The 26,229-nt window shown below is 49.8% G+C and overlaps 1 protein-coding gene across 8 annotated transcripts in view; it reads right to left on the bottom strand.

The window, feature by feature from the left end:
- ARHGEF2 (Rho/Rac guanine nucleotide exchange factor 2) overlaps positions 1-26,229 on the bottom strand; it is an 876,584-nt gene that overhangs the window by 152,615 nt on the left and 697,740 nt on the right. Inside the window, exon 1 of one of the 8 annotated variants that reach the window (XM_078668339.1) lies at positions 13,509-13,926. The exons of the other annotated variants lie outside the window; for them this stretch is intronic. Within the exon in view, the coding sequence (XP_078524465.1) occupies positions 13,509-13,850 (342 nt within the window). The 5' untranslated portion in view covers positions 13,851-13,926. Of the gene's footprint in view, positions 1-13,508; positions 13,927-26,229 lie in introns of those variants that run through there. 8 annotated transcript variants of the gene reach the window in all.

Genomic DNA, 26,229 nt, shown 5'->3' with positions numbered 1-26,229 from the left:
CTATGGTGTGAAGTCCCAATACACGAGTACCCCCTGTCCCTTTAACCCCCGCAGTTAGAATGTCTGATTGTGTGATGTCAGAAGATGGCTTCTGTCTTGTGACCTCATCAGTTACAATGTGTATTGAGTGATGTCATAATTCAGTAGTGGCTCCTCTCTCCACAACACAGAATACTATGGTGTGAAGTCCCAATACACGAGTACCCCTATCCCTTTAACCCCCGCAGTTAGAATGCTGTATTCTGTGATGTCATAAGTCATGGCTTCTGCCTCGTAACCTCATCAGTTACAATGTCTATTGAGTGACGTCATAATTCAGGAGTGACTCCTCTCTCCATAACACAGAATACAACGGTGTGATGTCCCAATACACGGGTACCCCCTGTCCCTTTAACAGCACAGTTACAATATCTGATTGTGTGATATAAAAGAGTATGAATTGCCCCTGTCGTGTCCTTTTACAAGCACAGTTAGAATGTTTATTGTGTGATTCTATAATGCACAAGTAACTTCTGTCCCTTTAGAAGCACAGTTAGAATGTTTATTGTGTGATACAAAACATGAATAGTCCATGCGCCCTTATAAACACAGTTAGAATGTTTGTGTGATTCTATAATGCACAAGTAGCTTCTGTCCCTTTAGAAGCACAGTTAATGTTTATTGTGTGATACAAAACATGAATAGTCCCTGCGCCTTTATAAGCACAGATATAATGTTTTTTGTGTGACATAAAACATGAATAGTCCCTGTGCCCTTTTAAGCACAGTTAGAATGTTTATTGTGTGCATCTGTAATGCACAAGTAGCTCCTGTCCCTTTACAAGCACAGTTAGAATGTTTGTGATTCTATAAAGCATGAATGGCTCCTGTTCTTTTAGAAGCACAGTTAGAATGTTTAGTGTGTGATACAAAGCATGTATAGTCCCTGCCCTTATAAGCACAGTTAGAATGTTTATTGTGTAATACAACGCATGCATTGTCCCTGCCCCCTTACAAGCACAGTTAGAATGTTTGTGTGATTCTATAAAGCACGAATGGCTCCTGTCCATTTAGAAGCACAGTTAGAATGTTTATTGTGTGATACAAAGCATGTAAAGTCCCTGCGCCTTTACAGGCACAGTTAGAATGTTCATTGTGTGATCCTATAATGACCGGTTACTCACCGGTAATATTCATTACTCCGAGTCGTAGCCCTCCCCGTCCCAGTCCTAACTACATGAGCATAGCTCCTCCCACCAGAAACTCCCAAGCAACTTGAAACCCATCCCTTCCCTCCAGGCCACACCCATACCCTGAGGCATATAACCCTGTGACCTGCCAATCAACAACCTGTTTGTTTTTTCTGCGGAATCACTTCCGAGCAGTCTTCGTCGAGGGGGGCACTGGAATTGGCCTCCTATCTGGTGAGTGTGGAACGGGATGCTAAGCGCCCGTTTTTAACCCCTATTGGGCCTGTTTTTCTTTACCTTGTAGGCATTTGCTTTGAGTCCCTGCTGTAGCGGGACCGTGGGGTTGGGGGTCCTGACTGCCTGCTGTGGGGTGGTGGCTCCCTGCTGCAGCCTCCCCTCTTCCGGGTTCGTCCCTGCTCTAGCCGGTACACCCGGGGAGGGAGAGGGGGTGTGTGGCTGGCTTTTTCAGCGCGCCGAGGGCGTGCCGGATTGGCTTCTCTGTCTGTAACTCTCGGGGCTCGTTTCTTCGAGCCCGTGTTTTAACCCCTTTTTCTTTATGCTTCCTGCAATCCTTGGTGGAGTCTGGGGTTGCGGGGAGGGGGGGGGACTGCCTTTGTTTGGTCCGTGGGGGCCCGATATTTAGGTTCGGTCCGACTTTGTTGATTGTTTCCTGGGTTAGTGTTCTCTTCCCCCGCGTTTCTGTTGTTGGAGCTCCCTCTGCTGGCGGTCCAATTTTGCTTTATTGCCGTTTTTTACTGGAGGGATTTGCATGGGGCTTGATTTCGTGTCTTGGCCTCTTGCTGCTCTGCTGTGGAGTTCTGCTGGGGAGTTGGGGAGTTCTTACCTCTGGGTTCACTGGTTCCTGGGACGGGGTCTTCTGGGTTTCTTTGTATCCTTACAGTTGGGCCCTGTTCAGTCTTTTCCTTTTGTAGTTTGGTAGTCTTCTCTGATAGGGCGGTTTGAAGGCCGGCCTTCGGTCCTGTGTAGGGATTGGCTCCAGGTCTGGGTGGCTTTCCCTGGTTGGCCCTTGGGGATTTTTGCTTTGATTGGTCTGGGTATATCTTGGGGTCTGGATTTCTGTTCTCCTGTTTACAACATGGAGGGTAGAGGTGCAGACGTGCGTGAACTCGGCTGTGAGGATGGGGAGGTGGTCGCAGGTTCTTCCACTGCTCCTTCCATGGCAAATATTCAAAAAATGATTGAGGCTGCTGTGGCGGCGGCCTTTGTGGCTCATGTTCCCAAGGGGCCTAAGAGACAGAAATTGGATGCCTCGGCTGAGGTGGATCCGGACGTTGACTCTGATGAGGAAGTGAAGGGTCGTTTTGTCCAAGGGGCTGACCTTCGCTGTGTTATGCAGCATGTTCGAGACAATCTGGGATTCCCTGATCCTGTGGAGGGTGGAGAGTCTGAAGACTTCTTCGCCAATTACCTGAAGAAAGATCCGGAAAGCCTCCCCATTCATACGTCTGTGAGGAAGGTGCTGGAGGGGGAGTGGAAGGATGTTGACAGGCATGCCTTTCCCCGGTTTCTGGCTAAGAGGTATCCCTTGCAGGGCTTCGCGGAGGAGTTTCCGGCTGTGGTGAAAGTGGATTCTCTGCTGGCTGGTATGGCGTCTCAGAGCCTGGTGGTGTCTGAAGATGCGGTGCCTTCTGATCCTGGGGACAAGCGTGTCGAGGGGGCCTTGAAGCGGTCCTTTGCAGCCTCCAATCTGGCTGTTCGGTCTGCTGCTTACACCAGCTATCTTGTTCAGTCGCTTCTTAAGGACTGTCAGGGTATTTCTGCGCAGCTCATGCAGGAAGAGGATCCCTCTGAGTCTTTGTCCATGTTGGAACAGCAGTTGCGTTTCATGGCTGACTTGTCCTTCGACTCCCTTAGTGCTGCGGCGGCGGCTGCTGGGGCCTCGGTTGCTGCTAGGAGGCAGTTGTGGCTTAAGTCTTGGAAGGCGGAAGCTGCTCAGAAGGCGGCCGTGATGAAGATTCCTTTCACGGGCTCTAAGCTGTTTGGGGAGCCGTTGGAAGCTTTGATTAAAAAGACAGCTGAGGACAAAAAAATTGTTGGCTCCGGTCCGCTCTTCTCAGAAAGGGAAGTTTGCGGGTTATAAGCGGGCTTTTGGGCAGGCGTTTCAATCTAAGATGGCTGCTCAGCCCTTTCGTGGTAGGGGACGTGGCCGGGGTGTCCCTTCCTTCCACAAGTCCCGGGGTCAACATGGTGCTTCCTCTTCTGCAGGTCCCTCCAAGTCGTGACTATGTGATGGATTCCTTGGAGGTGCCGGTTGGGGGTCGCCTCACCTCTTTTTTACCTGTCTGGGAGGAGTTCGTTCGGGATCTGTGGGTTCTACAGGTGGTACGGCTGGGCTACAGAATAGAATTTGGGACTCCTCCGGTGGATGTGTTCAAAGCTACCCCTGTTCCCAGATCTCTAGCAAGATGTCGTGCTCTATTGGACGGAGTTCGGGACTTGGTGTCAAAGGGTGCTGTGGTGAGGGTGCCTGTGAGACAACAGGGTCGGGGGGTTTACTCAATCCTGTTTTTGATCCAAAAGCCAAATGGGGACTTCCGTCCGGTCCTGGATCTGAAGGCGGTGAACTTGTGTATCCCTCATCGGTCCTTCAAAATGGTGACTCTGCAGTTGATTCTTCCCTTCCTGTCGGTGGGAGATTTCCTGGCTTCTCTCGATCTACGGGACGCCTATTTTCATGTGCCAGTGCACGCAGATTCCCAGAGGTTCCTGCGTTTCTGTGTAGGGGTGGATCACTACCAGTTCCAGGTATTGCCCTTTGGCCTGTCTGCCTCTCCGAGGGTGTTTACTAAAGTGTTGGCGCCCTTGGTGGGTTTGTTGCATGCTAAGGGTATACAGGTTTTCCCTTACTTGGACGATTGGCTGATTTCTTCCTCTTCTTTCCTTCAGGCTCAGTCACACTCCCGGGAGGTTTGCAGTCTCCTTCAACGGTTCGGGTGGATTCTGAACTTGGAGAAATCCCATCTTCACCCCACTCAGGAACTGTTGTTCATTGGGGGGGTGTTCAACACCAGGTTGGGGAAGGTCTTCCTGTCGGAGCCCCGCAGACTGACTCTTGTGCACGAACTGAAGAAGGTGTTGGGGGCAAAGTCTTCCACGGCTCGCCAGTGGTTGCGTGTTCAGGGGCTGATGTCAGCGACTGTGATGATTGTTCCTTGGGCCCGTTTACACTTATACCCCCTTGTGAATCATCTTCTGGAGCATTGGGATCCGGCCTCTCTGGATTACGAGCTGTTGGTTCCGGGGGGTGTGTCCATCGCCCGGGAGTTGTCCTGGTGGCTGGTGGATCGGAACCTCTTGCAGGGCTCGCCCTTTGTGTCCCAGGTGAGGTTGGTCTTGACGACCGACGCCAGCGTACTGGGTTGGGGTGCGGTCTTGGGTCAGGAGTCTGTGCAGGGTCTTTGGTCTGTGCCGGAGGCGGAAATGTCCTCGAATTGGCGAGAATTGAAGGCGGTTCAGTTGGCGTTGTCTCATTTTCTGCCTTGGGTCCTCCAGAGGGATGTGATGGTGCGGTCCGACAACACGGTGGTGGTGTGTTATATCAACCGCCAGGGGAGCGCGAGGGTGGCTTCCCTCAATTTGTTGGCTCAAAGTATAGGCCTGTGGGCGGAGTCTCACTTGTTGTCTCTGAGGGCTTTACATCTGCCTGGGATTTTGAACTCGGAGGCGGATCGCCTGAGCAGGGTGTTTCCTTCCCTGTCGGACATGTGCCTGTCTCAGGATGTGTTTCGCTGCCTGATGGCCCGGTTCGGGGTCCCTGTGGTGGACCTGTTTGCGGCCCCGGGGAACGCCTTGAGGGAGACGTTTTGTTCTCTGGTTCGCTCTGCCGAGGTTTGGAGGGTGGATGCCCTGTCCTTCCGGTGGGAGGGGGGCCTGATGTATGCCTTTCCCCCTATTGCCCTGCTGCCGCGTGTTCTGCTGAAGGTCAAGTTGGATCGGGCTTCGGTGATCCTGGTGGCTCCGGATTGGTCCAGGCGGCCTTGGTTCCCTCTGTTATTGAAGTTGGCAGTGGGGCCTTGCTGGAGGTTGCCAGTGGTCCCTTGTCCCTTGTCGTTTACAGGCACAGTTAGAATGTTCATTGTGTGATCCTATAATGCATGAGTGGCTCCTGTTCCTTTAGAAGCACAGCTAGAATGTCTATTATAATTTTATAAAGCATGAATTGTCCCATCCCGTACAAGTACAGTTAGAATGTTTAGTGTGCGATTCTATAATGCACGAGTGACTCATGTCCTCTTACCTACAGCTGGAACGTTTTATTGAATTATATAGCACATTAGCGGGTCTCGTCCCCACACCTAACCATTTGATGTCCACTGCATGGCACGCTTCTATGTCCCTCTGTGTACAGCGAGTGCTTTATGAGGTCTTGATACAGGTGCAGCGCATCTAACATATACCCAGAAAGTTAGAATTTGCTGATTTATGCATAAATGCAAATGAGGCTGGGCTTTCTACGAAAGTATGTTTGAACCAGAGCTGGCAAATACATAAATGCATTGCTCATTGCATCTGAATGGTGGGCCCCAACAAAATGGCCGCTGCGTACATAGGTGCCCACCATGTACATCCCCCAGAATACACCTGGAGACCCCCCTTCACAATGCCTGCACTGCTAACAGAACACCAATGACAGGAGACCACGGGGCGGTGGTAGACTTCTGTTCACCCTCGGCCTCCTCCTCTTCTTACTACGAATGCCACTCTGTCCTTTGCCCCTCTCCTGCACACCAATGTTCCCTTCTCCCTGTTACAGCTCCTCGTACCCTGACATTGCCAGCACTGCTCCTCTTTACAGCGACCACAAACTAAACCTCATTTTCCCACTCTCAAGCCACTCTGCCCTGTCCTTCGTTGTCTGCATCGAGGTCTGTGCCGCTCTCTCACCATCGCCTACTCCGCTGGCACATGCCCTGTCCGTAACCTGCTCCCGTTTCTATGCCATGCAGGTTCACCGAGTAGGGTGCCCGCTCCCTCTCCCCCTCACAGGTTTTCTCTCTCCATCCCCTGACCCCAGCCTCTGTGCCATGCTTCTTGCCTGTTCTCCTGGCACCGTGTGCCCCTCAGGTTCTCGCTCATCTCCTGATCCCAGCCTCTGTGCCATTCTTCTTGCCTGCACTCCTGGCACCGTGTGCCCTGTGCCTCTGCTCCTCTCAGGCTCAGTCTCTCTCCATCTACTGGCTCCAGTCTCTGTGCTCTGCCCCCTCGCCAACTTCACGGTCACTATACCCTGTTCCTCTTCACTGCTGTGTCCTGTCCCTCTCCGTCTCTGCACCTTCTCACTGTGCCCTGTCCTCCTCTTCCTCCCAGTCTCGTGCCCTGTCCTCCTCTACCTCCTCCCAGTCTCTGGGTCCAGTCCTTTACCTGTCCCTTGGTGCTGTGCCCTGTGCCTCACCTGCTGGCGCTGTCTCTCTCCTGCTCCCAGCCTCGGTGCCCTGAACCTCTCTTCTCTGCCCTCGCACTGGGCCCCGCCCCCTCCTAATGCTGCTTCCGATCCCTGGGCATTGTCCGCTTTCCTCGCACCCCCCCCCCAAACTTTCAGTTCTTCCTTTTGTGTTCCCTGCCCCCCACCAGTCACTGTGCACCGGGCTCTCCCTCTCAACCCCTATTCACGACGGCGGTGCACCAGGCACTTGGTGAGGGTGGGAAGGGGTGAGGTATAAAAAGATGCCCACTGCAAGCTGTGGGTGACGTGGTGAGCACTGGACTTAAAGTAATCAATCGATCATTTGTTTATAAGCCTACACAAAATAGGGTATTTTTTCTATAAACTTTTGTTACATTTCAAAATAATTGTTCTAAATGATGCTTTGGTAGCAAAGTGTGACTTGCTGGCATCTTGTGTCACCACCTAGCGCTTAGAAGTCTCATTAGATACGAGCAGGAGAGCTGACCTAGTGGAAAATAGCTCTCTTCAAGACATGCTCTGCTCAAACCAGTTTCCGCTCCTGTAGACACTCTGTAGGGAGAATCACGCTCACCCTTGCCACAGGGACAGAAAAAGCAGGCTAGCTCAGTGTGTTGGGGCAGTGCGGTTGAGAACCGCTGCCCTAAATGACTTAGCTTGACCACCTGAGTCTTGTGCTTCCCACCTCTAGACATCTAGGTCTGTCGAAGGAACATTTTGGACGGACCTAAAACGTTCTTCGTCTAATGACCTATGCGTTTCAAATACAATTTACAGACATATTAATCCGATCACTTGTTCTCTGCCGCAAGCCCTTCCTTTGATTTGTGAGCAGGTCGGCCATTGTATCAGATGCGCCTGCAGAGGAGCACAGGGGTTTGTGGAACGCTAGGAAACCGGATTTACAATCCTATCTCCAGTCCCAGAATATTTGGGGAAAGTTAAAAAAATAAAAAAACCAATTATTTTCTAAAAAGGGCTGGAACAATGTAATTTAGCATTGGTGGCGAGTGCTGTCCAAGGCTCACTGCTGAAGGCACAGACCAGGATTAACACACTGATAACATCTTGCAGCAATCGGACCCCTCAAGGATCAGTGAATGAATGTTTATCACCACAACATGGGGCTGTCAAGGAACTATTCGATCTATCTTCCACCTGCACAATCTTGTTACGAAGCTATCCTGTTTCAGATACAAAGTTTGCTTCAACCCTCCTGGTTCTTGAGCCTTTTGCACCAGGAACCTTCAGCAGCAATCACAAAATAAATCCTTCAAGTATCCTCGATAGAGGGCACTTTCACCAGAAGGGGGGCCAAATAGCACTTATCTGAGCAACCAAGCTGAGTATTCCAGGGGGACACATTTCTTCCCAGGACCCACCCCTCATCTCACAAAATGTCCTCACAGGTTTTTACATGAATCAGGAACGCTTGCTTCTTATATCTCCTCCTGAACGAAATCACCACAACTTTTCTTTGACAGTAAATGAACGAGGCCTTTTATGATGCGCTTAACATTGTGTGAGAGTACTGAAGTCAAATGTATGTCTAACCTAAAGCCTGGAAAGCAAATACAGCCAAATTACTGTGTCTGTGTGTGAACCTGCGTCCTCGAGCAGTAACCTTTGCAGAAACCAATAATGCTACAATATATGTCCATGGCACACAGCAGTACTCTGTGAAAGAGGCGGTGACACTGACATCAAAGTCATCCTTCGCTGAAATTTACTGAGAGGAGAGACTTCAGTGCTGAGCAGGGGCGGGTCATTTCCACCCGATGAGTTGGCAGCGAGGGTAGCTCGATGGAGACTTGCACAAGGAGGTGGTGGGTGCACCGACCAGGGGAACAGGTGAACTAAAGAGGAAGCCTTCAGTATCAACACCAGGTGAAGAGGGAACACACTAGTGACATCAAAACCCCGCTCCTGGAGAACCATGTCATAGTTGACCCTCAAGGCTGAGCTCCAACGGAGGATGCTGTGGGCGATGATGAGAGGACATTCGTGATTCGCGGAGAGAGATGAAGGCAGCACCGATAGCTTCAATGAAACGTACAGGACTAAGAGCGTTGGGGAGCCACCTCTGGTGACCAGCCATCATACTGGTCACCTGCACAGGTGGATCGACGCTCCAATCACCTCTGCCTCATCTCGAAGACTTAATTTAACTTACAGTGCGGAGTCACAGACGATGCAGCAAAAAAGCCAGACGGAATCACCAGTCTTAAGGCAACATTATTGTAACACGCACCTCCCACAAGTACCACACACATGGACATTTCCGCACCTGGCAGAAGATATGGAAGGAGGCCATGCGGCGGGAAGGGACACTGACAAGACAAATGACCCCAAACATCTACAGCCTGAGATGTATGGGCAGAGACAAGGCCATCTGAGACAACGGAGCAACAATTAGGGTTCAATCAATCAATCAGGGGGTTAACACTGAATAATACGGGCAACGCGCTAGTGTTTCCCAAGTACAGTGGAGTTGTGTACAGGGCACCCTTCTGAGTGCCACAGTCAACGTGAGAAATGAGAATGTGTCCGAGGGTATAATCTGAGAACGTGCTTTGTGCAAAAAATAAAATACGCTTGCTTTTGTAAGGTATATCTGTTGAAATGGGCCAGAACATTCGAACCTGCTCCCGATAGTACAATCAAAGTCATTTCTTACATTGACCTTAGTGGGCTCAGAATATGCAAAAGGTGCTTCAACCTTGGTCAGACTTGAAAACACCACAACCTACATGTGAGTACTTACATGTCATCAGAGGTAAAAGCCAGCGTGTTTAGTATACCTGATGTCACCTGGAGCACACCTGGTGTCACATCAGGTTGGCATGCAGAGTTTATCCCTGTACTCTCCGCCCTTGCTTTCTGACTGAGTTGGTATTTACTGTATTAGATCCGTTGGTGCACTCTTGTTATTACTGAGTTTGATACTGTATTTCAATTGTTATTGTAGTGCACTCCTTCCAAAGTGTTTTGTCTAGGAACACTATTGTCAAAATTGCTTTCTAGAAAAGGTGGAGACTCCCCACCTTTGAATGGTCGTGTGCACTCTTCAACTCAGACCTGACTAGGTCTTTCACAAGTTTCTCTTTTTAAATCATTTATGAAAAAATTCATCCATTTTGTCAAATGTTCTTCTTCTGTAAATGACGTTTATTTATTCATGCATAATATAAACTTCATAATTAAATCCATTTATCACTTCACATAAACCCGATGCATTTCGGGTCAAAGACCCTTCTTCGGGGGTCTGTATGAGGAAAAAACAAGGACATTTTAAGCCACCCTTTCAATTTTTTGAATGTGCTCAAGTTAACAAACATCAAAAGATGTTACCTTTGTGTACATAAATATTAACAAACCTACCAAGTAAATACTGAACCAAATGGCCAAAAAAATCTCGACATTATAGAGACAATCGCTGTGGGTTCAATTAACAACACGATTCAATGGTGAGTAATGTAAAAAAACAATGCGGAAATTAAGACACTATTATGAAGACTACTCTTCCTGAGTTGTGCATTGAACTTATAAATCTATTGTACATGCGCCTAGCGTAAACAAAACTGGAAAAATCATAGTCTGTAGTTGTAACAACATAGTTCGTACTCACGGAAGTGAAAGTCAGCGCGAACCTCGTAGTTCATCCAATCGTAAACACGTTAGCTGTTTACCGCGTGTAATAGCTTTAAATCAGAGCGCTGATTGGGTTCTAAGCCCGTCACGAGGTCGCAACTTGTATTGTTAATCCAAAATAGATTACTGAGTAAAATTGTGAATGCTATGTGGACACTCATGTTACAGAACGTGATAAGTAATGTTGAATATTAAAAAAATATTATTAAATGGCGAAATCAAAACTGTGCGAAAAAATGTGTGTAACAACACAAATGAAGATGGAGATAATCTAAGCACAACCATTTACAGTATTATGAATCTAGTCTCACATACCACACATAAAATGAATCTATTGTTTACATTGAATACAACGATAACATCAAAAATGTCGGCCATTTTGGATTGGGATGAAGTTAGCGGAAACAACAGTCTCAGTTCATGATTAAAGAAAACAAGATAATTCGATCCTATCATTTAGTCCTTGTGGCTGTAAGCTGCACATCTTACGAATCCAAAAGTATTCTGCTCTGAGTCTTTTTTTATGAATGTCTGTGTCTTGCTGTGTTCTGATCACTTCCAGAATGGTGAATCGAAGTTGAGAAATGTTATGTTTCGCCTCCAACCAATGCAAATCAGCCTTGACCCTGTGCCTCATGGGAACAGTCCAGCCCGAACTGCCACGCCATGTCTTCCCTGGACCGGAATCAAGCATCCTAGGACTGGTTTCTGGCTATCAGCTGTCTTCAGCCAGAATAGCTTGACTCCAGTGGTGTGGAGAACACGGGACTCACGTCTGAGCATACGTGAGTCCCTTGCTCACTTTGCCACTATATTCAAGCAAGCCGGGCTGAAGACGGCTAAAATGCCAGAAAACGGTCCTCGGAAGCTTGTTTCCGGTCCAGGGAAGGCATGGCTTGGCAGTTCGGGCTGGACTGTTCCAATGAGGCACAGGGTCAGACTGATTTGCATATGGCCATGTCTGAACTGGGGTGGCAGAGTGGGCTAAAGAACGGTGATGGATTAAACCCAGATCTGTTGACTGGGTGTGAGTGTTTGATTGGTTCAGATGCTCCGTCCATCACCACCCCCTCTTGTACTACTTTGTTCGCCATAAGTTGGCAGGGTATGCTCAGACATGAGTCCCTTGCTCACTTTGCCACTGGATTCAAGCAAGCCGGGCTGAAGACGGCTGAAATGCCAGAAACCGGTCCTCGGAAGCTTGTTTCCGGTCCAGGGAAGGCATGGCTTGGCAGTTCGGGCTGGACTGTTCCCATGAGGCACAGGGTCAGACTGATTTGCATATGGCCATGTCTGAACTGGGGTGGCAGAGTGGGCTAAAGAACGGTGATGGATTAAACCCAGATCTGTTGACTGGGTGTGAGTGTTTGATTGGTTCAGATGCTCCGTCCATCACCACCCCCTTTTGTACCACTTTGTTCGCCATAAGTTGGCAGGGTATGCTCAGACGTTAGTTTCTTGCTCACTTTGCCACTGGATTCAAGCAAGTGGGCTGAAGACGGCTGAAATGCCAGAAACCGGTCCTCGGAAACTTGTTTCCGGTCCAGGGAAGGCATGGCTTGGCAGTTCGGGCTGGACTGTTCCCATGAGGCACAGGGTCAGACTGATTTGCATATGGCCATGTCTGAACTGGGGTGGCAGAGTGGGCTAAAGAACGGTGATGGATTAAACCCAGATCTGTTGACTGGGTCTGAGTGTTTGATTGGTTCAGATGCTCCGTCCATCACCACCCCCTTTTGTACAGCTTACCACAGACAGCAGAGGTTTACTTGTACGACGCATGGCGTCCATGCATAGACCATGCTAGCTTACCGCAGACAGAAGAGGTTTACTTGCACGACCCATGACATCCATGTATACACCACACTAGCTTACACAGACAGCAGAGGTTCACTTGTGCAACCCATCGTGTCCATGCATAGACCATGCTAGCTTACCGCAGACAGAAGAGGTTTACTTGCACGACCCATAGCGTCCATGCATACACCTCGCTAGCTCACCACAGACAGCAGAGGTTCACTTGTACGACCCATGGCGTCCATGCATACACTACGCTAGCTTACCACAGACAGCAGAGGTTCACTTGTATGACCCATGGCGTCCATGCATACACCTCGCTAGCTTACCACAGAGAGCAGAGGTTCACTTGTACGACCCATGGCGTCCATGCATACACCTTGCTAGCTCACCACAGACAGCAGAGGTTTAATTGTACGACCCATGGCATCCATGCATACGCCACACAAGCTTACCACAGACAGCAGAGGTTCACTTGTACAATCCATGGCGTCCATGCATACACCACGCTAGCTTACCACGGAAAGCAGAGAGGTTCACTTGTACGACCCATGGCGTGCATGCAGACACCACGCTAGCTTACCACAGACAGCAGAGGTTCACTTGTACGACCCATGGCGTCCATGCATACACTACACTAGCTTACCACGGAAAGCAGAGAGGTTCACTTGTACGACCCATGGCGTGCATGCAGACACCACGCTAGCTTACCACAGACAGCAGAGGTTCACTTGTACAACCCATGGCGTCCATGCATACACCACGCTAGCCTACCACAGGCAGCAGAGGTTCACTTGTACGACCCATGGCGTCCATGCATACGCCGCGCAAGCTTACAACAGACAGCAGAGGTTCACTTGTACGACCCATGGCGTCCATTAATACACTACGGTAGCTTACCACAGACAGCAGAGGTTCACTTGTACGACCCATGGCGTCCATGCATACACCACGCTAGCTTAAGACAGACAGCAGAGGTTCACTTGTAGGACCCATGGCGTCCATTAATACACTACGGTAGCTTACCACAGACAGCAGAGGTTCACTTGTACGACCCATGGCGTCCATTAATACACTACGGTAGCCTACCACAGACAGCAGAGGTTCACTTGTACGACCCATGGCGTCCATGCATACACCACGCTAGCTTACCACAGACAGCAGAGGTTCACTTGTACGACCCATGGCGTCCATGCATACACCACGCTAGCTTACCACAGACAGCAGAGGTTCACTTGTACGACCCATGGCGTCCATGCATACACCACGCTAGCTTACCACAGACAGCAGAGGTTCACTTGTAGGACCCATGGCGTCCATTAATACACTACGGTAGCTTACCACAGACAGCAGAGGTTCACTTGTACGACCCATGGCGTCCATTAATACACTACGGTAGCTTACCACAGACAGCAGAGGTTCACTTGTACGACCCATGGCGTCCATGCATAGACCATGCTAGCTTACCACAGACAGCAGAGGTTTAAGTTCAAAGATGGATTTCCGGGGTGGATTCACCAAGCCTGGGAAGGTTGCAAAACTGTTGCCATGAGCTAGTGTGAGAAGAATTCCACTGCATGATGTGAGGAAGCCAGCCGGCACATCTGTGCCCTGGGCACATGCCAGCCCCGTCACACTCTGGCAGGAGAGCATTACACCAGTGAGTAACAAATCGAAAAGGAGCAGCTGTTCCGATCCTATCGAAGCTGAGTTCAGGGTGGGCGAGCAGTCTCGTGCTGCGTGTTTCCCACCTTCGAGACGGTGAATAACTCTTCGCGCTTCTGAAACACAATCTCTGTTTATTTTCATCCCGCGAGTTCGTGAGAAGGTGTTTTCACGCGCAAATAAAGGCAAGCTGCTGATGAGCCGCGGCGAGCGACTCGCTTCCGGGAGCCGGAGGCCCGTGCATCGGACACACAGTGATACTGTAGGCAGTATTATGGGATGTGCACGGTTCCATGCCGAGTCCAGAGGTCACCGATGGGTACGCTGGACCGGGAGAGGGCTGGAGGACGGCTGCCTGTTCGAGATCAGCTGGTCTGCGCAGGTGTGCGGCCTTAGACAGAAACCCAAACCTCACAGGCAGGAGCGAAGTCAAGGCCCATTACAACGCTCAGCAAGGCGAGGGAAAGATGTTCACCCTGGTAGAGGTGTGGCGCAGCGGCCAGGGTGCCTGACTCTGGACTATTGGGTTCAGGGTTCGATCCCCAGCACTTGCGGAAGGTTAGGCCAGCACCATGTGACTCCGGGCAATAGCTCGCTTAATCTTCCCGAGGGCCCTCAGCGCGGGGACACCACTTCGGAGGTAGCTGTGCGCTTTACAAATACTGGTATTTCATCAGTCCTTCACCCAGATTACCCAGCCAAGAGCCTGCGAGCTGTAGAGTGCTGTAGCATTTGTGTAGCGCTGCATGCTCCTGATACAGACCGAAGCGCTTTTGAAGAACAAGCAAGCTACGCCCCTGGTTGTGATTGGTTGGTAGAAAGAATTTATAGAGTGGCATATGTGGAAAGAATGTATATTATGAGGAGGAGGCCTGGTTTTAAGGTATGTATTTTTTTGACATTTACAGCTGTATTTTTTTTTAAAGATTTATATATCGCGAACTCGACCCGAAGGTATTGGAGCGCTTTACATGAGCACCAGTTACGTTAAACATGGACACATTAATTTCTTGATGGGCACGGGGAGATTAAGCGATTTACTCAGAATCACAGGAAGCTGAGCCAACGCCAAAGCTCGAACCTGGTTCCCCAAAGTGGGCAGCTCTGGCCGTAAGGCCACGACCTCTCTCCTATTTATCCATATTCAAATTTTGCTCATTTTATCCATATTTATTTTGGGTTTTGTGAAAGAAATGAAGCTGAAATTAGCATATTTCCTCATTTATTGAACGATAAAGAAGCAGTCATATAGCTGGGTCTAAACGGAGGTGGCAAAGTGAGCTAAAGAATGATGATGTATTCAACCCAGATCTGCGACTGAGGTGAGTGTCTGAAAAGTTTCAGTGCTCCGTCTAACATCTCCTTGTGGTTGCTATGCTTGCATGCCTGCAAGGTTTCAGTGATATGAACACACGCAGAAGATAAATCAATGTTCTTAAATGAAAATATGCACATTTCAGTATCATCCTTGTGCATAGCTACTACTGTTTAAGCCTCGTTACTAAAAAGTCTTTCTTTTTTAACCCTCTAAATATCCATCCACACAGGTATTGGCCTGGCAGTCATGGCAGACGGTATTTAGAATCACTCAAAAAGCAACCCAATTTTCGTTTTTATCCACATTGAAAATAAATGGCAACAATACAATACATGTTTTTCTGTCTGGATTTATCTGTAAAAATGAGTAAAAAGGGTAAAGCGAGCCTTAATTATGATGTTTAGGTGTGGATCTAAAACACCTCTCTTCCACGTGTCCTTCAGAATCTCCTTGACAAATATGTCGGCCAAAATATAACTACAAACATTTTTATTAGGAGTGGTGGATGTTCAAAAGTTCTTGCTCCAGACACCGCCGGGACACCCCTCACACAGAGTCGCAACAAGCGGCTTGAACCTCATGAGACAAACGTGTTGAATCCCGAATGCCCAGCTCTACCCGCCGCTGGAGTCACTTGCCCATTGGTATGAACCCATCCCCTGCATTAGCCTTGATAGGTTCTGTTTCAGATTATTTTTTACAGGAAGGATTACACAGACGAAAGCAATCTGCTTTCGGCTTGGCGTTCTGAATTTGCTGTTGTATGTATTTTAGCCTTCAGCTGTGTAACATTTTTCCCACTGATGTCATGCATTTTAATATTTTAGTTCCCATTTCGTTTATGGTTGTAACAAATGCTTGGATGAATTGCCGCTAATCTGTCGGCGACATCCTTTTGTTTTACTTTTTGCAATGGTTTTAATTTACTGCACAATTAAAGATTTGAACCCTCCCCTTCAAAGATACCCCCGGGTACCACTTTATCTACATCACTTGGGTTTAGAACTGAACTGTGTCCAGTGCTGTAGCAAGGGTGCCATGTTCCCTAATGCAACCATGAAAAATAGGCCGACTGCGCTTGACTGCGCAATAAAAGACAGTTATAACTGGAGTGAAGTCACTCACTCAATTCCCAGGCCCAATTGCTATATAACTCGCTGCACTACAGGTACCCAAGCCCCTGGCACTTGCCTGCAAGAGTGCTCTCGAGTGCATGCACCTCCTCTAATGAGTCATGGTTATCCAGCTTTAGCAGGGGCAGTCGCAATTCGTGCCACAAATTAGCCATGCTTTCTGTGTCGCATTTATTAAAAGCCACAGCTTCACTACAAACAAGATAAAAAAACTACCAACAAAGTTTTATTCCAATTTTTCGGTTTGGAAGTGGTTCATTGCAATTTGTTTCCAAAATTCAGCCAACACATGTTTCAGCCTTTCCAATACTTGACCTTTTTCAAGGGTTCGATTTCTAAAGACCCACCTGTAGAGGTCAATCACATTTTAGGCTCTTAAATTGAACGTAGCTAATTGGTACATGCGACAATATTCAAAAGAAGTCACAATGAGAATCTGCAGAGTTAAAATAAAGTATGACAGGGTTAAAAATGTCACAAGTCCCTCAATCTGCTGATAAGATCCGAGACAACCAATGTTATGACCTGGGTTACATGTTTACAACCCCATCTCATCTTGGAAATTCTTCCAAATCAAACCTTTAAGTAAAAGATGTTTTAACATTTCTACTTTGTTGCCCAAAATATGCCTCTAATATTGGAGGTCATGTCATCTGTTTGTACGTGATCTTGACACTCATTGCCCCTAAAACGCTAGGAACCTATAGACTGATGAATACCCTTAAGCATACAATCATTATAGCGGAAAAAACACAACTGCTCTTCCTGCCAGAGCCTCTAACCAGCCTGACAAGCACATCTTCAAACCGTGATGTAAGCGAGTACAAAGACCGCTCTGTTTTATACTGGCCGTAGGCCCTCCGTCATCCGCGTTACATCATCTCATTTTTTCATTTATCCAGAAATCACCCAATCTGTATCCCAGATATTCCAAAAGACCCCTTTGATTTCTAAGGAGTTAAAAAGAGCCAAGTCTGTTTTGTGTAAATGATGTGCCCGGAAGGGCTGTGCATCGGTGAACTCACGAACAGGAAGGAGCTGATTAAAGGCGTACTGCATGTGACACTAGAGTGCCCAAGGAGTATTAGGTCTAGGCCTTGGATGGCAGCAGCGTGAATTCTAGTGCTTATCAATGAAGGCTCTAATTATGATGGTGGGTGAACAACCACCGACAGGCCGTCGGTAGTGATCTACCCGACATTTAAGCCAATGGTCGACTGCCGCATTTCGATGCTGCTGGTTGGACCAGAGCGGTCGGGGGTCGGACTGCCACCTCCGGCAGGATCCAAGATCTTGTCAGGAGAGCGGTCGGACTCCTATGCCTACAATGGAGGCAGGGCCTGCTGTAGGGATTAGGATGTCCCTTTTCGACTGCCTTTTCATGGCAGGGTGAAAAGGGATTGTGGGCCCCAAGCAGGGCCCCCTTGGGCCACATGCTAAGTGGCCCTGGGGGCACATGCAGGTCCCCTTGCACCTCTATGTACCATGTGCTAGACATCACACGGTGCATGGATGTGCACAAAGTGCCTTTTTCTACTGTGGCTTGTGCTGCAGCACTTTTCCTGGGCCGCAGTAAAAAAAGCACTTTCCAACCACCTGGTCATAATAGGCCGGGTGGGACCGTCGACTCATTGTCGGATAGTCACCTGCCCGATACGATGGCGGCAGGCGGTGCGACTGAATGTCATCGTAATGAGGGCAAATGTTCAAGGGCTATTGTTTTTCTGGAGTCTGCTGCTAGAGCTTTCTAACCTGGGGTTGCTAAATACAAGGCATTACTATTTCCGATTCCACCTCACTCCTTTATTGCATCACCCTAAATTTCCTGTCTCTTTATGTACTGCTGCATGTTCTCTTTACTCCTCTACCTTTATCAATTTGCCCTCCTGCTCTGAGTCAAAGCCTGAAGATGATAAGTAAGATCAGGTGCCCTAAATGAGTGCCGGTGCCAAGCACCTGCACAAAGTACGCACTGGGCGAACATCAATAACCAAACACGACCATCTTGAAGCATTGAGTGAACAACAAATGCACAAGGAAACTGGCTGGGGCGGTCCAAGTGCATTCATTGGGGCTGCAAGACGGACACTTGAAATAAGACTCATGCCATGATGTGCCCAAAAACACTCATTAAGACACTCCTCCCTCAGTTGAGGCCACCAACAACAGTCGGTGGCGCATAACAGTTCTTTGCAGAGTCCTGTGCCACCCATTTCTGTACCACCACTGACCACATATAAACAGCTCCTAATGAGAAACATCAAAATGTTCTGAAGAATGGAAATAAACATGCATCCAGTGATTAGATTGTGCGTTAAACCCAGCACGAAAATCAAAGTGGAAAGTAAAGAAGTAGGACAGGAGCAACCACCCACAGAGATCCACCCTTGTGTGACTGCTCAGGTTTCTCCCCAAATCAACTGGTTGCCGCTAGGCCAAGAAAGGGTTAAACATGTGCTAGGTTTCTTTAAGTGGGTCAAGGCGAGGTGACCGAGGCTGGGGTGCAGTCAGGGTTGTTTCTTTTCCGAAAAGGGAAGTAGCCTGGACACTTCCTGTTACTGAATAACTCTGCAAGAACAATTTCTGACTCTGCCCTGAGTGGGTTTGGGCAAAAGAACAAACCAAAAAAATGTCTATTCTTTTCAGAAACTCAAGTCTTGGGCCGCTGTGTCACACCCGCCCTGCTGCAACTCGTTTCCAAAGAAGAAGTTGAGCAACTGCCGTGATGCCTCATCTGTCGTAGCCCTCTGCATACTCCTGTACTTAGGGGGCACTCAGGCCTGCGTGACTCACCGGAGTTCAGGGCGTTTCCCCAGGTGACTGAGTACCCTATACAAACCTTTGACTGAGTATCCTATACAAACCTTTGACTGAGTACCCTATACAAACCTTTGACTGAGTACCCTATACAAACCTTTGACTGAGTACCCTATACAAACCTTTGACTGAGTACCCTATACAAACCTTTGTCACACTGTGAGCAAGTTGGGAGATCTTTCTAGTTACTGAGGCCGAATACAGAGAATACATTATAGTGTACATTCTGGTTAATTTCATATAGATTTATAGCACTTTTTCGAGCCAGTGGTATGGCTACTCTGCACCTCTTGGAAGTGTACACGTTCAGCAGGTAACATATGCTTCATATAGCGGAGACTGTGCGTCAGATCGCCTCGTGGCACTTGGGAATGGCTCCTAACCCCCTCCTGAAACAGTGAACTTTGCGCAGACGTACAGCTTTCCTGAAATCCAGCCTCACCAGCGGTACGCCTATAATCCCACGCGTGAGGCAGTTATGCGCACAAGCTGCTATTTCCCCAGTGTGTGTCTGTGTGCAAGGTACAATTACCTATCGGGAAATACAGCCCCGCGCTGCAGTTCTACACTTTTAGGTTTGGCTGGATAGTGTCGTTTTCAGAATAAGTATTGTTACCAATTCTTTAAGCGTACATAGTGGGCCTTGACTCCAGGCGGAGGAGTGTTCCTCTCGCCTCGCTCTACCGTCTGTTGGTCGAGGCTATGCCTTCCATGAAGTGCTTCGGATGCAATGAATGGAAGTCTACTTTGCATCTACAAAGTACACTCAAACATACCTCTGTTTGCCGCATTTACTTTTTCACCCCCTGTGTGCATTCTATACAAAGAGCTACTTCTTTCTCCAATATTGGGATAGGTATTGTTTAGATAAACAGAATTTATGCATGCAACACATGAAAACAAAGATGTTGAGCTCTAGTGTTTTAATAGGAGGCACATTACAACCTTCACTGCGGCGGCTATTCCGCCACAGTGCTAAGGGGGCGGGGCGGCCGCGCGGCGGCCGCATGCTGGTGACGGAACCGCTCCGTCAACAGCCGCGGTTGAGCTGTGCTGATGACGGAGCGGTTCCGTCATGGCCCCGCCTGCTCAATAGAATGCCCAGCGCAGGCGCGGAATCCGTGCCGCGCAGGCGCAGAATCCGCGCCGCGCAGGCGCGTCGGGCGGGCCATGACGGAACCGCTCCGTCATCAGCACAGCGCCACCGCAGCTGATGACGGAGCGCTTCCGTTATCAGCATGCAACGAGTTAAAGCCAGACTTATTGGTGACACCAATGCTTGGTTATTTTTTATACTCCAAATTCCCACAAAATTTGGTGGGTGTTGTGTTCCCCTTCCCACCTTTCAAAGGCATGTACTCCAGCTTTTTGCTGAAGCAAACCCCAGACTTTTTCAGGGTTGGGAGAGTAGGGGAAAACTTGGACCACCCCTTGATGGTCCACTTGCAGCCTCTTTTGGGCAGTTTAATGCAGCGTGACTGTGCACAGATGTGGTATTCAGTCAGTCCACCGTCATGTATACAAGTAGGATCAACAAAGGAGGACTTGTAATAACCGCCCAATGAAATAGAACGACGCATTGGACACTCACCTAACTACGCTAGGCAATGTACTGTCGCGGGGTTCTATGCGCAAGAAATACTATAAGTGTTTGTTTTTATATATATATTGTGTCTACAAAAATTTCAATAAAAATATTACAAAAAAAAAAAAAGTGTTGTGGGCCAAAACAGCTTTGTGAATTGAGTCTGCACTGTTATAATCCACTCCATAAGGTGTGGACATAATAAAAAGTTCACAAGGTGAAAAACTCTACTATTGCTCTAGCCACAGCACTATCAGTCTGAGGAGGCCATTCCATAACAACCAATTCAAAATCTGTTGTAGTCACAGGGCAGGAACAACCAGGGAATTTTTTCTGTAAAGGCTCATGGGAGTCAGGGACATGCAGGGCCAAAGGACAAAGTCACCCTTGCACCCATGAACTTTGTTAATCCAACAGACCTAACAAAGATAAACTATTGACCGGTTCAACAATGCAATACAGATATTTAAGGAAACTTCTAAATGAACTCTATGACATTTTCTCTAACTTCCACAATTACACTCCTCTCTGCGTCATTATTGCAGTTTTTAACATACAACCCTATTAAAGCGCTCCTGAAACATATTTTCATTTGGTCCATGGAAAGTTTTTAGACCCTGTAGAGATCACACAGTTTGTAGAATGACATACAAAGAGCAGGTACATAAACACTGGATCTGGGGAGGCAGAGTGGAAATCGCATTGCAGCGCGGTTGGGGCAACAGCAAAACACTCAGCTCCTATCACTGGGGGACTCGTGGCACTCAATCCACACGGATCTGTGGCCGAGCTAATAGCTGGAACTTACTGCCAAATGCTGTGTGCAAGCCAAGCCATTAAACTTGTAATAATTTAATGCTGTAATAAAACATACATTTTGAGCTAGTGCCATCCATATTACAGACAGGGTCGCACAAGCATCTGAGGTCCCTTCTGTAATATCAATAAGCCCGGAGGACGAAAAGTGAGGGCACAAACGCCAATTGTGTGCCTGGGGCCCTTTGTAAAATACAGTCCAATAGGTTCTTCCCAGCGTAGCTGTACCATAACCCAGTGGGACCACAGCAACCCACTCAATGTCACCCGGCTCCAGATGAAGCAGAAAGCGTAATTGTATGTATGTATGTATAGGCATTTATATAGCGCACTACTTACCCGTAGGGTCCCAAGGCGCTTCGACCGCTGCGAAACCCTTCCTGGCTTCCCTGAGAGATGGTCCCTTAATGGGTATCTCCAGGGTGAGACCAGGCATCCCCGGCGGTCTGGTGGGGCCGTTAGTGAAGATGAGGCAAGCTAATGCCCAGAGTTGCCGAGTGTGAACGCTGATCAGAGTGGGCACCGAGGCGAGAGAATTATCGAGTCCGCTGACCCTGGTCCAGAAACCTGCCGCGCCGGGAATCGAACCCTGGTCCCGGGCCGTCCTCTGCTCTCGGGTCTGCCGCCTCTAACCAGTGAGCCACACTACTACACTAATTCAGAATTGTCCCTGTCCAGTTAGTGGTTTTAGTGCCGCCCAGTGACAGCACTCGTCTAATACAATACAATACAATACAACAGCATTTGTATAGCGCGCTACATACCCGTGAGGGTCTCAAGGCGCTAGGATGGGGGGGGGGGGGGCTGCTACTGTTCGAAGAGCCAGGTCTTGAGGAGTCTTCTGAAGGAGAGTAGGTCTTGGGTCTGTCGTAGGTCGGTAGGGAGAGTGTTCCAGGTCTTGGCGGCGAGGTAGGAGAAGGATCTGCAGCCGGTGGTGGTTTTTCGGATGCGAGGAACTGTGGCGAGGGTGAGGCTGGCCGAGCGGAGGCTGCGGGTGGGGGTGTAGAAGCTGAGTCGGTCGTTGAGGTATGCTGGTCCGGTGTTGTGGAAGGCCTTGTGTGTGTGGATGAGGAGCTTGAAAGTGATCCTCTTGTCGACGGAGCCAGTGCAGGTCTCTCAGGTGGGGGGGTGATGTGGCTGCGTCGTGGGACGTCGATGATCAGTCGAGCTGCTTCGTTCTGGATGCGGTGGAGCCGTCTCAGTAGCTTGGTTGTTATTCCTGCGTAGAGGGCGTTCCCGTAGTCCAGTCTGCTGGTGACGAGGGCGTGGGTGACGGTCTTTCTCGTGTCGGAGGGGATCCATTTGAAGATTCTGCTGAGCATTCGGAGGGTGTTGAAGCAGGACGAGGAGACTGAATTGACTTGCTTGGTCATGGAGAGGGCGGAGTCGAGGATGATCCCTAAGTTGCGTGTGTGGCGGTGGGTTCTGGGGCTGTTCCCAGCGATGTAGGCCACCAGGAGTCGTCCCAGGGTGAGGGGGTGGAGACGAGGATGAGGACCTCCGTCTTGTCTGAGTTCAACTTCAGTCGGTTGTGCTTCATCCATTCGGTGACGGCCCTCATTCCTCTGTGGAGGTTGGCTTTGGCGGTGTGGGGGTCTTCGGTGAGGGATATGATCAGCTGGGTGTCGTCAGCGTTGGAGATGATGTTGAGGTTATGTTGTCGTGCGACGCGGGCGAGTGGTGCCATGTATATATTGAACAGTGTCGGGCTGAGGGAGGATCTCTGTGGGACGCCGCAGATGATCTCGGTGGTCTTGGAGCAGAAGGGTGGGAGGCGGACGCTCTGGGTTCTGCCGGAGAGGAAGGAGGTGGTCCAGGCCAGGGCCTTCTCTTGGATTCCGGCGTCATGGAGGCGTGCTGTTAGGGTGCGGTGGCAGACCACGTCGAAGGCTGCTGATAGGTCCAGAAGGATAAGGGCGGCTGTTTCTCCTTTGTCCATCAGGATCCTGATGTCATCGGTGGCGGCGATGAGGGCGGTCTCGGTGCTGTGGTTGCTGCGGAATCCGGACTGGGATGGGTCCAGGATGTTGTTGTCTTCGAGGTAGCGGGTCAGCTGTCTGTTGACAATCTTCTCCGTGACTTTCGCTGGGAAGGGGAGCAGTGAGATGGGCCGGAAGTTCTTGAGGTCCTTGGGGTCCGCCTTGGGTTTCTTCCGTAAGGCGTTGATCTCGGCGTGCTTCCAGCTTTCCGGGGAGGTTGCTGTCTCGAAGGAGGCGTTGATTGTTTTCCGGAGTTGGGGTGCGATGGCTGTGCTGACTTTGTTGAAGACGTGGTGGGGGCAAGGGTCTGAAGGGGATCCGGAGTGGATGGAGTTCATGGTCTTGATGGTGTCTTCGTCGCTGATGTTGGACCAGGTGGTCAGGAGACTGGTGCGGATGGAAGTCGCAGGGGTGTTGGTCTCGGTGGTAGGTGTGGGGGTGTGGGTGTTGAAGCTGTCGTGGATGTCTGTGATCTTGCGGTGAAAAAAGGTGGCCAGTGAGTCGCACAGGTCTTGTGAAGGTGGGATGTCGTTGGTGTTAGAGCTGGGGTTGGAGAGTTCTTTCACGATGCTGAAGAGCTCTTTGGAGTTGTGTGCTTTGTTGTCTAGGCGGTCCTTAAAGGCGGTCCTCTTGGCGGTCCTGATGAGTTGGTGGTGTCTGCGGGTGGTGTTCTTGTGGGCTTTGTAGCTGTCTGGTGTGCGGTCGCGGAGCCATTTCTTCTCCAGCTTCCGACGGGTGAGCTTGGAGGTCCGGAGGTCTTCGGTGAACCATGCTGCTTTCTTGTTGGTGTGATTGGTTGTGGAGGTCTTGAGTGGGGCGAGGGTGTCGGCGCAGTCGTTGATCCACTGTTTGAGGTTGGTGGCGGCGGTGTTGGGGTCGGTGGGGGTCGGCGGGTGGTCTCAGGGCGAGGGTGGTGGTCAGTTGGTCCTCGGTGATTTTGCCCCAGCAGCGGCGCGGCAACTGTCGGGTGCGGTGGTGTGTTTCCTGAAGGTGAAGTGGACGCATCTATGGTCAGTCCAGTGGGGTTCAGTGGTGTGTGTGAAGGAGATGTAGGGACGTACGGAGAAGATGGGGTCCAGTGTGTGTCCGGCGGCATGGGTGAGTGTCGTCACAAGCTGTTTGAGTCCGAGGTTGGCGAGGTTGTCGATCAGGGCGGTGGAGTTGGGGTCGTTGTTGTTCTCGAGGTGGTAGTTCCGGTCCCCGAGGAGGATGTAGTCCGTGGAGGCGAGGGCGTGGGTGCTGATAAGGTCGGCAATGGCGTCGCTAAACTGTGTTCGTGGTCCGGGTGGTCTGTAGACAAGTGTTCCTCTGAGGGTGGTGTTGGGGTCGGTGTGGATCTGGAAGTGCATGTGCTCGGCGGTGGTGAGGGTGTCGTCGGAGTTGGTCGAGACTCTGAGGGTGTCTTTGTGGATAATGGCGATTCCTCCTCCCACTCCGTTGGTGCGGTCTCTGCGGGAGATCTTGTAGCCCTCCGGGAAGGCTGTCGCGATGTCTGGTGCCGAGGTGGCGTTCAGCCAGGTTTCCGTCAGGAAGGCAACGTCCGGGGTGGTTGAGTCTAGGAGGTCCCAGGGTTCCATGGCGTGCTTGCGAGCGGAGCGGGTGTTGAGGAGGATGCATCGGAGGTGGTCGGGTTCCCAGGTTGATGGTTTGGCGGGCCGGATGCTGGTGAAGCTGCAGTTCCGGCAGGCGAAAGGCCCCTGGGTGTGCTTCGGGGTGGCACGGTAGCAGGAGTGATCCCGTCCGGCGTTGAGTGCGTGGAGGGTGCTGGCGTCGTAGTGCAGTCTGGTCTTGCGTCGGTTTCGGGGTCCTGGCGCTGGGCGTGGTCCAGGCGCGGACGGGCGCAGACGGGCTTGCCTTTGGCGCGCAATCGGCGCGCCCGCTGCACGCGTTCGCTGCGCATCTAAGAGATGATGAACACTGCTCAACACTGGTATTTGATCTAGAAATTAAAATTAAAATTGCACCACCAGGATTTTTTTCCCTACATTATGTTCATTTTCAGGCTACTCTCATAAATGGATAAAACATCTTTTACAGCTATGAATTCATATTTCGCCTGCTTCCTATGAAGGCACCCGCTATGTTAGGTACACATTAGACAGGTAACAATAACTGTCAAACTGAAGAATCGATTTCCTAATCACACAAGCAGGAGGACCTGCCTTGGCAGTTTGGGCTGGACTGCTCAATGGGGAACAGAGTCAAGACTGATTTGCATATGGCTGGGTCTACTCTGGGGTGGTATGATGAGCAAAAGAACAATGGATTTAACTCAGATCTTGTGACTGGGGCTAAATGTGTGATTTGCCCTGCATTCTGTCCATCATCTGTGTCTCTTTTGCTTTCTCGCCCCAAGCGCGCCGGGTATGCCCAGACGTGGGTCCCGGACTCACTGTGCCACTGGATTCAAGCTAGCCTGGCTGATGAGGGGTGATGCCCCGAAACCGGTCGCCAAATGCTTGTTTCTGGTCCAGTGAGCACCTGGCTTGGCAGTTCAGGCTGGACTGCTCCCATGAGGCACAGGGTCAAGACTGATGCATATGGCTGGTCTATGGCATGGTGTTCAAAAGAACGATGGAGTTAACCCAGCTCTCTTGACTGGGGTTGAATGTTTAATTTACTCTGCATTCCGTCCATCATCTGGGTGTCTTAAGCTTCAATATTTAACTGGGTTTATGCATTCTATGGGAGCGACCAGGCTGCAGGAGAGATTCCCTGGAAGCCCCACTCTCCAGACCCTCCAGCATTTCGCAATTTCGCGATTCATGAAAAAAACGCGAAATCAGCTGGCAAGCGCGACGGGCGCGATATTTACCTAACTGCCCGCGAAAATAACTCTCCCGGTAGGCATGAAAAAATGATGCAATTTCATTGG

Source organism: Lissotriton helveticus, chromosome 12 (assembly GCF_964261635.1).
Source record: "Lissotriton helveticus chromosome 12, aLisHel1.1, whole genome shotgun sequence".
Taxonomy (NCBI): Eukaryota; Metazoa; Chordata; class Amphibia; order Caudata; family Salamandridae; genus Lissotriton; species Lissotriton helveticus.
The sequence above is the reverse complement of the archived record's forward strand: the minus strand, read 5'-3'. Positions and strand labels throughout refer to the sequence as shown.